The sequence below is a fragment of the Trichechus manatus genome, unplaced genomic scaffold (genome assembly GCF_000243295.1).
Source record: "Trichechus manatus latirostris isolate Lorelei unplaced genomic scaffold, TriManLat1.0 scaffold00051, whole genome shotgun sequence".
NCBI lineage: Eukaryota > Metazoa > Chordata > Mammalia > Sirenia > Trichechidae > Trichechus > Trichechus manatus.
In genome coordinates this window covers 517516-531569 of record NW_004443987.1, presented here as the reverse complement: position 1 = coordinate 531569, position 14054 = coordinate 517516, and the positions used below count along the sequence as shown (strand labels likewise).

The 14054-nt window shown below is 38.7% G+C and overlaps 1 protein-coding gene across 1 annotated transcript in view; it reads right to left on the bottom strand.

Annotated features, from left to right (window-relative positions):
- Positions 1 to 243: 243 nt before the first annotated feature.
- The window catches only part of TAF7L (TATA-box binding protein associated factor 7 like), a 24215-nt gene continuing 10404 nt past the window's right edge, over positions 244 to 14054 (bottom strand). The window contains exons 4-14 of the mRNA XM_023732389.1: positions 7848 to 7981; positions 7031 to 7163; positions 6731 to 6786; positions 5324 to 5365; positions 4394 to 4466; positions 3976 to 4089; positions 3454 to 3553; positions 3264 to 3414; positions 2932 to 3081; positions 1718 to 1777; positions 244 to 1177 (exon numbers count right to left, since the gene is read on the bottom strand). Coding sequence (XP_023588157.1) covers positions 1133 to 1177; positions 1718 to 1777; positions 2932 to 3081; positions 3264 to 3414; positions 3454 to 3553; positions 3976 to 4089; positions 4394 to 4466; positions 5324 to 5365; positions 6731 to 6786; positions 7031 to 7163; positions 7848 to 7981 — 1058 coding nt within the window. The 3' untranslated portion in view covers positions 244 to 1132. The remainder of the gene's footprint in view (positions 1178 to 1717; positions 1778 to 2931; positions 3082 to 3263; positions 3415 to 3453; positions 3554 to 3975; positions 4090 to 4393; positions 4467 to 5323; positions 5366 to 6730; positions 6787 to 7030; positions 7164 to 7847; positions 7982 to 14054) is intronic.

The window sequence follows — 14054 nt, the reverse complement described above, 5'->3', positions numbered from 1 at the left end:
GGAACTTTCCCAAGAAGAGTGGCAGAGCTGTGATTTCAACCTTGTGTTCATTCCACTACAGGATGATAATTCAATCTAAATATCCGAGATGCCATTTTTATCTCTTCTCTATACCCTCTCTCTCCAAATCCAATACTATGGGGTTAATATGAGATTGTTTGCTTGGTTCATGAGGAGTTACATAAGAACTCTTTAGAAGGATGCCCCAGTACTGACAGCAGCTTACTGTCATTTCCTAATTGTAGAGTTTGTCTCATGAGTTTCCTTTTAGATATGAGTACTCTCTTCATGAGGGTAGTTAATGAAGTGACATCAATCCATTTAAAACAAAGAACTGATTTATTGCTTAAAGAATATAGTTCAGAACATCTTAGTAATACAGCTTTTAAAAAACCAACCACGGTTGTTCACAGGCATCACAGGCCATCTGGTTTTCCCTACCCTTTTCTGATGGAGGTTAGGATGTGAATGAAGGCTCAGAATAAGGATGCCAGCTCAAAGTTTCTTCATCTCTGCTCTGCCTCACTGCTCCCTTAGCTGGCTAATAACAATCAGCCACAATCACAAAAACACAACAATAGAACAAAGATAGCAGCAGCAAGAAATCACCCTGAGCAGGAAAGCAGCCCCTATTATGTGAATAGAGACATGACACAACCTAGTACTAACTGCTGCGAGGTAGGCACTTAAATTCACTGTGGCAGGTCCTAGCTCTTAGTAGAAATGACTTGCTTTTTTCTATGTTGGAGAAAATACTTAAAACAGATAGGAGACGGAAAAGCTAAAACATATGCAAACTAGCTTCCAAGCTAGACTCTCTGCCTTGGCCAAACATGGCTGAATCTTCTGCTGGTGTGACAGAACAAAAGTAACAGAAGTTATTCTCAAATTGATAAAGAGAACCAAGGTCCCATGGTTGAGTTGGGACTTTAAGTCTACTATATTTTTATACTCTGTCCCTTTCTATGTGACTACAAACTTTGAATATATTATAACTAGCTAAAAGGCTCAGAGAAACAAACACAATTGATTCAACATAAGGCAACTTAAGGAACAGATACATATACAGTTTCATTCAGTATTCAGTCTGGATGGTGAATCCAAGGCTTGTATGCCAGGTTGAAGGTCCTTCTCATTTCTCCAGAACATATTTCAATTGTTTCTGTAGGGAAATGAGCTGTAGGGAGAGGCAGAAAAACACGAAAAATTCACATGCAATCCTGAGTTCCGTTACTTGATATAGAATTTACTTATATGAAACAAAAAGAAAAACTGTTGCTTGGCATTTATAAGGTCTCAGTCTTACAATGCTCCAAAGAACAGTGCCACTGTCAAAAATGCATGCACGCTACTGTAGTAATGATGCCAAACCTACAAAAGGATGCTTTAAAATTGGATATGCTCGTGAGGAATCTGTGCTTCTGGGAAGAGTGTACCGAGAATTCAGCTCACTGCAAGGGCAAAGGACATATAGCTCACTGTAGCCATATTCTAAGAATTAGGAGATAAGGCTGCTGGAATAGGCACTTAGTATTTATTGAATGAGTTAAGTTTTCACAAAGGCCTTGTTCCATCCTGCTACCCTTGTTTAGAAGATTTGGCCACTACTATTCCTGCCCAATTCAGTAACAGGAACAGCCAGAAATGAAATTGGAGGTAGGGTGGGAGGGTTCTTTGTATCAAATGTTTTTAGCTGATTTGAAAACACACTTCTCACCTGCTCACTTTTTTGGTTTTCCTGTAATTTAAGCTGTTCCAGCACAAACTGTAAATGAGTCTGGAAAACAAATCGTATAAATGATGAATACTGAGGTTTTTTTTTTAAAAAAAGAGACAAAGAGCTTGGCAAATAATTTGCTAAGTAGGAAAACGGTCAGTCATAACAAAAGAGCACTCTTTTTTAAAAAAGATTTGGAGTATAAAAACTATACCCCCTAACTATAGCTCCATCCTATTTGATTTTATACACCCTACAATGCGTTTTTTTTCTTGCCCTAAAGTAAATGGTTTAGTTTAGCACAAATCCTTTGGCTGTGGTGACCTATTACAAGAGTCAGCTTAGAATTTGGTGCTGGCGCCTCCATTTCCCCTCACTAGGGCAGAATATTACTATTCCTAACTAGCACTACATGCAACGAAAATGATCATAATAATACCATATATCTTTCAAAGTATGTCTACATCTATTATCTCACTTGGTTACTCTAAAGGACAACACCTTAAATACGTATAGTTCTGTGTCAAGCTGGTCCCCTTCCATGACTACAGATCTACAGAAAATGAACTCTGGCAAGGAATTCGCCAGATGCTTCAGAATTTCCCTCACTATGAAAAGTGAAGCAAACATGGCCTAAGCACACATTTTCCTTTAGCTGACGCTTTTAAACACGTATTAATAAAAATAAAGCAAGTTATTTACTCTTGTTCAAGCATGCATTACAAAATTTAAAAATGAATTTAGCTTATTCTCTTTCACTGCAATTGAATACATTTTGGTACAAACAACAGGATTCAATCTATGCTCTACCAGTTACTATGGTCCTTCGCAAGCTACTTAACCTCTTTGAGTTTCCATTTCTTTTATCTATAAAATAGAAGTAGTAAGAGTACCTACATTTCAGGGATGTGAGGATAAAATAATATATGTAAAATACTTAGCTCTTTATTTGTCTATCACATAGTAAATTCTCAATAAATATTGGCTATTATTATCTAAAGTCACCTGATGCCTTCCTAAAAATGCTTATGTAAGATGATTAAAAGTACTCAGGTAAAAGGAAACAAGACTATCTTTTATTATGAGTCTCTAAGAGGTTGTTGAGGTTCATGTATGAACAAGATGCTGCATAGAGATGACATGAGTGGAAACAAAACATGGGATTTTGAAAGTAAGATATCAGAATTTCTTTGAATCAGCCAACAAGAACTTACCTTGAGTGTTGAGTGTTCCACTCTCCTGATAATATCCTCTTGTCTTTTTATTCTGCCCCGAGTCTGTTTGAGCGTCTTCTCTGTATCATAAATCTGCTTCTGAATTTCCATGACTAATGGAGACAGAAACTTACTGTATCTAAATAGTGCCTAAAATAGTAGACCTAGACCCAAATCCACGAAAACTCCACCACGCATCTGAGCAATAACTTCTCAAGCTTCACCCTGCATCTAATGTGTGTTTAGAGTTAACCTTTAACACTGCCACCCACCCTGCCCCACCCCTTTGTTTTTTCCTCTGACTTACCTATTGAACTTTTTGCTTCCTTTGCCTCATACTGGCCTAGTTCAGTGAATTTGGCCTGTAGCCAAGTTTTCAGATTCTCTTCAGAATCATCTTCATCTTCATCCTTAGGCTTGCCCTCCTCAGCCTCTTCCTCCTCCTCCTCCTCTCCCTCCTCTTCTTCCTCATCCTCATCCTCACTGTCGTCCTTCTCCTCTTCCTCCTCATTATTCTCATACTCTTCAGATTCCTCCTCCTCCTTTTCCTCCTCCTCCTCCTCCTCCTCGTCATCACTGTTACTGCTAGAATCAGGGAATAACTCCCGGAGAACATCGTATTCTATTGGTTTTAAACAAGAAGAAGGTGAAACTATCTGAAGCTTTTGAAATACTCCCCACTCCAGCTATAATTATATTCTTTACCCTCAAAGTCACTGGGCAGCCAGTGAAGTTTATAAATCATTTTTCTTACAGAAAGATTATTCCCTTCACAAAACAAGGGCAAGGAATATGAAACACTGCAACATTCTTTGCATGTATTTAATGATCAAGACATTTACAGAACCCAAGGGCCCACCAGAGGTTAGAATACCAGGGATGGATGGGAGATTAGAACACCATTTGAAAACCCCCCAAGCACTGAGGGAAGAAAAACAAAGACATTCTTTTTCTGTGATTGGCCCGTGAGTCCATGGAGAACGATTTTATACATAGTCAACACATGCCCTCTCTGAAGCTCCTGCTTTACCTTTACTAACATACCTGATGAGAAACGACCCCACTTGTGGCCAGTCATTCCTGAGGAAAATTCAAAGCCTGGAATGGAGCCTTGGCTTTCTATTTCCTTGGTTTCACCTTCAGCAGTGACTTCCCATCCTGAAAGGAGGGGGAGTTAAAGAAAAAGCAGAAGGAAAGGAGAAGGCACGGCTGAAAGGGAAGAGGCAGTTTAGTGCAACTTGAGGCCTGGATTCCTGGTTTGGAGAAATGCCTTACGTTGAATTACACAACTAAATAAATTTTCAGCATATGAATTTACTGTTCCTAGCTAGCAAGTAACACTTGTAAAAATTTTAAGTTCTATACATCAAAATGGCATGCAAATACCAGAAGTGAGGGCTTGTCATCAAGTGCATATGGGCTGGAACAGAGTGCACAGAAAATGTCTGGTATAAAAGGATACGGGCACTGACAGCTTCAGCATCTGAACACAGCAGTCTCTTCACTTCCTTTTCCACATCTGGAGATTCAATGTACTAAACCAAAGTGGGGGAAAACACCAGTAATATCATTTAACACTCTGTATTCTGTAGAAGTGCACCTTTTCCTACATACAAATGAATTCAAACTATTAGGCCTCTTTAGATACCCATCCAACCAAATTTCTACTTTAATTAGAACTACTTGTAAAGGAATCTTTGATCAGGGTCTGAATTTTTGGACATTAAGCTTATTTTTTTCCAAGCAAACAAACTGCTTGAAAGATTTAATCTTTTCAATCTGCAACTCTAAAGTAAAGACCCTTCTCAGAGGCACAAACCTTAAGCCTCAGTTATTAATTATTTGCCCTGACTCATACTGACAAAGAACTATAATTACTTATTAGTTATTTAGAAGTGATTTAAAGACCCAAATTCCCAGATTTCACCTCCCCGCATCTTTATTATTAGAGATGTTCCTACAAAAACTGGATCTTAGCTTCGTGTTCTTCCTTGAATCCAGTTTTAGAAAATTATCTCCACAGCAACCAATTCGTCATGCCATGAATAGAAATTAAGACTTTGAGGGAGAATAAGCAATAGCAAACAACTGCTGGGAAAAGTTAACCCTGGCTTCTAAGAAATGGCTTTTTAAATAAATATCAGGAAAAAAAAAAGCAGATGAAAATACACAGGGTCGCTCGCCAAACTGTATCTTTTCCCCTTGGAGTTATCAGACACTAAACAACAAAATCATTTTTCAGTGAATCAAATTCTACATATGTGCATATGGGAGGGGGTAATAGGTGAAGAGGAAGGCTTGAAAATAACCTTTGTGATTTCTTTGAAACCAATGAATTATGAAATAAAACACACTAAGGGTAAACAATAAAGTGATATTATGATTGCTGTACCTCAGTAAAACTGATTTCTTCCATTTGTTTGATATCACTTTGCTATGAAATAAAACACAATAAACAATGATGTTATGTTATGATTATTCTACCTCAGTAAAGCTTAAAGAGCTCTACAATTATTCTTATCTCAGTTTTACACTTAGTAGGCACTCAATAAATGCTGTTGACTGACAATATAAAAGTCAAGGCAACCATATTCATGGATTGGAAGACTCAACAATAACAATCTCAATTCTCCCCAAAATGATCTATACATTTAATACAATTTCTATAAAAATTCCAGCAAGTTTTTTGATAGACAAACACAAGTTTATTCTAAAATTTATACAGAAAAACACAGGCCTTAGAATAGCTAAAACAATCTTGACAAAGAAAAATAAAGTGAGAGAAATGAATCTACCTGATTTCAAGACTTATTATATAGATACAGTGTGGTATTGGTGGAGGGCTTGACATATTGACCAATGAAACAGAATATAGAACCCAGAACTAGGCCCACACAAATATGTCAAACTGATTTTTGACAAATGTGCAACAGCAATACAATGGAGAAAAGATCACCTTTTCAAAAAATGGTGCTGGAGCAACTGGACATTCTAGGCAAAAAAAAAATGAACCTCACATATTATACAAAAATTAACTCAAAATGGATCACAAACGCAAATGTAAAACATAAAATTATAAAACTTTTAGAAAAAATTAGCATAAAATCTTCAAGATCTAAGGCTAGGCAAAGAGTTCTTAGACTTGACAGCAAAATTTTTAAAATATGCTCTTCAAAAGACTCTGAAGAGGATGAAAAGACAAGATACAGACTGAGAGAGAATATCTACAAACCATATATCTGATAAAAGACTATAACCAAACCAAACCCATTGGAAAAACTGGGTAAAGGGTATACAGGATGTCTCTATTATTTCTTACAACTGCATGTGAATCTGCATGCAATTATCTCAAAATAAAAAAGTTTAATTAAAAAAAAAAAAAGGAAAAAGCCAAGCCACAGTACCCCTGTAGCTTGCCCAAGCCCAAGGTTCTACAAGTCTGAGGTAACGTAAGGAATATAAAGCACAACTCTTAATTCTCAGGTTCTGGATGGGTTTGCTTTAAAACTAGATCTTGCAACTGAAAACTAAAAGCACTAGCAGACATTTCAAATTTATGACACTTCCAGCTCCCTGAATGCCTAGCCTATCACCTCAAGGATCAGGTCTGTTTTTGTTCACTAGCTATATTCCCAAATGCTAGTACACAGTACCTGGCATTTAGTTAATTCTCCATAAATGTTCATTGAACATATGAATGAATGAACAAATTAGTCCCCAACTGACTTACTCCCTTTCCATCCCGCTCATAGTCTTCTTCCAATCCACCCAGCAGATATACAAATACTATGCAACTAACCTTTTTTGTTGTTTTCCGGAACCTTCTCTTCCTGACATTCTTAAGTGGTGGAGTAACTAAAACAAATACAACATGGTGAAACGTATACATGACTGATGGTAGCCACATATCTATCTGAATTTGATAGAGAAAGTTCATGCTGAAAGCCACCAACTCAAGACATGACTCTTTCCTGTAAGAGTGTCTGGGAGCCTAATGAACCAAATGTCTAAGTGTGGTGACAGGTCCCTGGTTCACAAGTATTCAGGATTCAGCAGATAACCATAGTCAGCGAGAATGACCAAGGGGTTGGTGACTTACTGCCATGTTTCCAGGTATATTTTTTCTGTTTCTTCCCATCATTTTTCTCGATTCCTTTAACATCAGTAGGAGTCACTGATTCTTCTGGAGAAGAGTGGAGATCACCATCACCATCAGCAGTGCACACGAGCATCTACATTGACACAGACAAAGAAGTTGACTATGGGTCCAAATCTTGAATTAGTAATGAATCATGCTCATTCCTACCACCAGAAATCCTGGGGCATAGTAGTAAAGAGAATGATATTTGGCATTTCCAGGAAACCAAGTATTTTACACACACACATACACACACAGTCTCTCTCTCTCCCTCCCCACCCCCTTTTGGTGAGCCAGCACTGTATATGGACTTAGAAGTTTTTTTTTTTTTTTTTTTTAGCTAGAGTGCTTAGCACTGCAGAAGGAATATGTTGAAAACAGATATATCTTGGCAGTTTGATTTAGAGAGGAAACAAGAAATCAACAGCAGAGGTGATGAGTAAGAACCAACTGTAACCTCCAAGGTTAACAGCGTACTGTTTTAGCAGAAAAGTTCAGAAGAAGATCCTGGCTGGTCATATTTTTCAATTAATGAAAGTCCCTAGGAACAGCAAACGGGACTCTACAAGCTATTTGGATAAAATAAAGTAGTGAAAAATTAAGGATCAAACACCAAACCAGAACACGACATTTTATTCCTGTGCAATCAATCTGGAAATTAGCAATGGCAAGCAGCCACTTACCAAATGGAAAGGAGCAATGAAGGAAAGAGATGGGAGGGAGAAAGAAATTCCTTGAAGGATGTGAGAGCTAGTAGATTAAGAAAACTAGTCCATACCTGGGAAATATCTGCTGTTTTATAAAAGGTTTTTTTATCAAGAGTTTTCAGGCTTCCAATAACACAAGGCAAATCAACCAGCTTAGCAGTTAGTGAGACATCTTCTACCTGAACAACTGCACGACGTCCATCAGCTGAAGAGAAGTAGAAAGATTAAAGTTGACATCATCCCAATGAACTCTTAAGCCTCCAAGGCTTGGGATAATGAAGACTTACGTGGGACAGACTAGTATTTCAGTGAAACCTATTATTTTTCATAATGCTAGCATTGTGTACACAATTAGTAACTTCCCAAGGAAAAAAAGGCAGAGTATATGGTGCTCTCTTTTCCTAGTTTATGTCGCTCATTCAAAAGTAGCTAAGTTTCTTGTTAATGGTTGTGAACTACATAGAGGCGAAGCAGTAAATGTTTCATTCTTATCCTGAAGGGAAAATCCCATTCATGCAAACCCATCCATTTTAACACCATTAGAATCATTCAGTCGTGTCATTGTACATGTGTGCTCAAAAGGTAGAGTGAGGGAAGGACTGACCCTAAACTGAAAAAAAACCAAACTCGTTGCCATCAAGTCGATTCCAACTCATAGCGACCCTATAGGAGAGAGTAGAACTGCCCTATAGGGTTTCCAAGGAGTGCCTGGTGGATTTGAACTGCTGACCTTTTGGTTAGCAGCCAAACTCTTAACCACTACAACACCAGGGTTTCCCGATTAACCCTAGAATGGTGCAAATGAATCTCCAGTTATAATCTCTAGTTAGCATCACAAAGACAAAATTCTGTACAATTGCCACATACTGAACTCCAAATCCTGCCCAGATATCTCGAACATGAATGTCTTTAAACACGAGAGGACTTAGGTATAACCTTCTAATATTAAGAGAAAAAAATAAAGATGCAGAACTGTGTCACATGATTCTTTTTGTGTAAATTAACTTAAAAATATATAGAGAGAAATTACTTAAATGATGCTATTGTGCATAAAAGTATTGCCTGTAAAGGAAACACAATAAAAAATGGTTAACATTATTTATCTTTGGCATTGAGATTGGGGTACTCTGAGGAAGAAGAATTTCACTTCTCCTTTTGAACCTTGCTGTATTATTTCAATTTTCTAACCATTAACTTGTATTACCTTTCTTTTTTTTAGTGTCAATAGGGGTTGCCGGAGTGGTGTAATTATGGGTTGTTTTTGTTTTCTTCTTTATATACTTCTCTGTATTTGTTAAAAAAAAAAAAAAAAACCCATTGCTGTCGAGTCAATTCCAACTCACAGTGATCCTATACGACACAGGAGAACCACCCCATAGGGTTTCCAAAGAGTGGCTGGTGGATTATAACTGCCAATCTTTTGGTTAGCAGCCAGTTAGCAGCCAAACTCTTAACCACTACGCCACCAGGGCTCCCTGTATTTATAAAACCTAATAAATACTGTTTAGAAGAAAAAAAGAAACTTCATCTTTGCAAACAAAGAACAATATATTGATTCATCATTGCCTTGGAAAGTCAGAAATCACAAAGTTTAGTTATTAATAATTGGAACGTGGAATGTACGAAGTATGAAACTAGGAAAATTGGAAGTTGTCAAAAATGAAATGAACACTCAAAGACAGATATATATCCTAGGCATTAGTGAGCTGAAATGGACTGATATTGGCCATTTTCAATTAGACAATCATATGGTCTACTATTCTGGGAATGACAAACTGAAGAGGAACAGTATCACATTCATTGTCAAAAAGAACATTTCAAGATCTATCCTGAAGTACAATGCTGTACAAGTACAACACTGCACAAGTACAATGCTGAAACAGGATAATATCCATACGTCTACAAGGAAGACTAGTTAATATGACTATATTCAAATTTATGTACCAACCAAGAATGGCAAAGATGAGGAAACTGAAGATTTTTACCAACTTCTGTAGTCTGAAATTGATCAAACATGAAATCAAAATGCATTGATAATTACTGGTGATTGAAATGTGAAAGTTAGAAACAAAGAAGAAGGATCAGCAGCTGGAAAACATGGCCCTGGTAACAGAAACAACGCTGGAGATCACATGATAAAATTTTGCAAGACCAATGACCTATTCATTGGAAATACTTTTTTTGAACATAAATGGTGACTATACATGTGTACCTCACCAGATGGAATACACAGGAATCAAATCGACTACATCTGTGGAAGGAGACGGATCTCACTGGATGGAAAACAGGAATCAAATTGACTACATCTGTGAAAAGAGGCGGTAGAAAAGCTCAATATCATCAGTCAGAACAATGCTAGGGGCCGACAGTGAAACAGACCATCAACTGCTCATAAGCAAGTTCAAGTTGAGGCTGAAGAAAATTTTAAAAAGTCCACGAGAGACAAAGTACAGCCTTGAGTATATCCCATCCGAATTTAGAGACCATCTCAAGAGTAGATTTGAGGCATTGAACTCTTAATGATTGAAGACCAGAGGAGTTGTGGGATAACATCAAGGACATCATACATGAAGAAAGCAAAAGGTCATTAAAAAGACAGGAAAGAAAGAAAAGATCAAAAGGGATGTCAAAAGAGACTCTGAAACTTGCTCTTGAAAATAGAATAGCTAAAGCGAACAGAAGAAATGATGAAATAAAAGAGCTGAACAGAAGATTTCAAAGGCAGCTCGAGAAACAAAGTAAAGTATTACAATGAAATGTGCAAAAATCTGGAGTTAAAAACCAAAAGAGAAGAACATGCTCAGCATTTCTCAAGCTGAAAGAACTGAAGGAAAAATTAAAGCCTCAAGTTGCAATACTGAGGGATTCTATGGGAAAAATACCAAACAACACAGAAAGCATCAAAAGAAGATTGAAGGAATACATAGAGTTACAGTATCAAAAAGAATTGGTCGACGTTCTGCCATTTCAGGAGGCAGCATAAAGTTAAGAACCAATGGTACTGAAGGAAGAAGTTCAAGCTGCACTGAAGGCATTGGTGAAAAACAAGGCTCCAGGAATTGATGAAATATCAATTGAGCACTCACTCGTCTGTGCCAAGAAACTTGGAAGATAGCTACCGTGCCAACCAACTGGAAGAGATCCACATACGTACCCATTCCAAATAAAGGTGATCCAACAGAATGCGGAAATTATCAAACAAAATCATTAGTATCACACGTGAGTAAAATTTTGCTGAAGATAATTCAAAAACGGTTGCAGTAGTACATCAACAAGAAACTGCCAGAAATTCAAGTCAGATTCAGAAGAGGATGTAGAACGAGGGATATCATTGCTGATACCAGATGGATCTTGGCTGAAAGCACAGAATACCAGAAAGATATTTACCTGTGTTTTATTGAACATACAAAGGCATTTGACTGCGTGGATCATAACAAATTATGGATAACATTGCAAAGAATGGGCATTCCAGAACACTTAATTGTGCTCATGAGAAACCTGCACATAGACTGTTATGGATTGAATTGTGTCCCCAAAAACTGTGTATCAATTTGGCTAGGCCATGATTCCCAGTATTGTGTGATTGTCCACCATTTTGTAAACTGATGTGATTTTCCTATGTGTTGTAAATCCAACCTCTATCATGTTAGGACTTGAAGCACTTACTGATGAAGATCAAAGACTTAAGCCTTCAGTATGGATTACACTGCAACATAAAGAAAATAAAAACTCTCACAACTGGACCAATAAGCAACATCATCATAAATGGAGAAAACACTAAAGTTGTCAAGGATTTCGTTTTACTTGGATCCAAATCAACACTCATGGAAGCAGCAGTCAAAAAATCAAAAGACACGGAGGCGGGGCCAAGATGGCAGAGTAGTCAGGCGCTTCTGCTGGACCCTCTTAAAACAAACACCCGAAAAAACAAGTGATTCGATTATATATGGCAATCTGGGAGCCCTGAACATCAAACGCAGAGTTGAGGAACCAGACTGAGTGGCAGGGGGAGGAAGAGACTGTTCGGAAGCAGCAAGGAGTTGCCAGATCAGACCCAGCGAGAGCCTGAGCACTTTCAGGCCTGAGCAGCTTGGGGGTGAGCAGAGAAGCAGGCAAGCAGCTGTGCTCAGGAGGCACGTTTTCCACACTGGGAGAGACCCAGCCGCTGAGAGTCTACATGGCCACCCCGAACCATTGAGAAGCAGCCCTCGATCTGGCGAAAGATAAGTAATTGCGTCCGGCCTACCGCATGGATCAAAAACACCCCCCTTAGGGAAAAACCTCTTTCCCATTTACCTCCCCGCTCCCTGCTCTTCACTGGGTCCCAGACCGGCTTCAGCAACTGCCAAGTCCCCTGGGCTGGAAGTAGGATCCGTCACACGCCGGGAGCCATTCTCCCTGCCTTGGAGAGTGAACAAATTAACAAACAGGGAAAATAATAAACTGCCAGCTCCCCTAAGCCAGGAATCCAGGGTAGGCACAGCTCCTTTGCCTAGGCACAAGCATAAGGGATCCACGGACTCTGAGTGCCTTTCCCCTGGAATAGACTTGTGTGGACCCATCTCAACAGCATAGGTCCCCATTAGCACAGTACAACAGGGTCTATACTGGAAATCTAACTTCAACTGTTTCAGCGGTAAAGTAGCAGGTTCTTGACATTTGACACTGCTCTGCCCATTAAGCAGGGTCTTCACCTACCCACATCAAGGGCCTGAGGACTGGTGGCTCCACCCACGCCACCTAGCCACCTGTGATAGGGGCCCAAGAACAAGAGGTGCCCCCCAGTCCTTACAGCCAGCAGCATTAGGTGGTCATAGCCCGGCTGCAAAACCCATCCACCTACGCACTCTAGGGAACAGAGATGGGCCGTCCTCCTGGACACTCGGGGGCGGCCGTCAGCCCCCTGCCATGCTCAGAGTGTGTCCCCCTGCTACAGTCAGATGCCTGTGCCTATACCAATCACCCATGACTGTCTAGGAGTGTAAGTGAGAGCTTACACCACACAACTGGTGGCTATCTACCTGGGAACCTGAGCTGAATCCATACAGGAGGAGTGGGCAGACTCCTGAGCTCACATACCTAGTAACAGATCTAACCACCTGGTGACAGGACATTAGAGTTTCAAAGTTGCCAATAATCAAACTAGCTCATACGAGCAGCCTATTTGGGCATATCAAAACAAAACAAGAAGCTAGGACACAGTAAGCAAACATAAAATAAATAAATATAATAACTTATTGATGGCTCAGAGACAACAGTCAATATCACATCACATAAAGAGGCAACCCATGATGGCTTCAGCAAGCTCCCAAAATAAAGAATCTAGAAATTTTCCAGAGGAGGAAAATTTATCGGAATTACCGGAGGCAGAATACAAAAGATTAATACACAGAACTCTTTGAGAAATTAGGAAGGAAATTAATCAAAACGTAGAACATGCAATAGACGAAATTAAAATTATTAGAGAAGAGCATAATGACAAATTTAACAGGCTGCAAGAATCCATACAGAGACAGCAATCAGAAAATCAGAAGATAAACAATAAATTTTCAGAATTAGACAACTCAATAGAAAGTCATAGGAACAGAATTCAGGCAATGGAAGTCAGAATTAGTGAGATTGAAGATAAAAAACTTGACAGCAACTTATTTGAGGAAAAATCAGGGAAAAAGATTAAAAAAATGAAGAAACCCTAAGAATTATGTGGGACTCTATCAAGAGGAATAAACTATGAGTGATTGGAGCACCAGAACAGGGTGGATAACAGAAAATACAGAGAGAATTGTTGAAAACTTGTTGGCAGAAAACTTCCCTGCTATCGTGAAAGATGACAAGATATCTATCCAAGATGCTCATTGAACCCCACATAAGGTAGATCCCAAAAGAAAGTCACCAAGACATATTATAATCAAGCTTGCCAAAACCAAAGATAAAGAGAGAATTTAAGAGCAGCTAGGGATAAACAAAAAGTCATCTACAAAGGAGAGTCAATTAGAATAAGCTCAGAGTACTCAGCAGAAACCATGCAGGCAAGAAGGCAATGGGATGAAATATATATCAAGCCTTGAAGGAAAAAAAAATACCAGCCAAGAATTATATATCCAACAAAACCGTCACTCAAATATGATGGTGAAATTAGGGCATTTCCAGATAAAAAGAAGTTTAGGGAATTTGCAAAAACCAAACCAAAACTACAAGAAATACTAAAGGGAGTCCTCCAGTTAGAAAATCAGTAACATCAGATAACAACCCAAGACGACAACACAGGACAGAGCAAC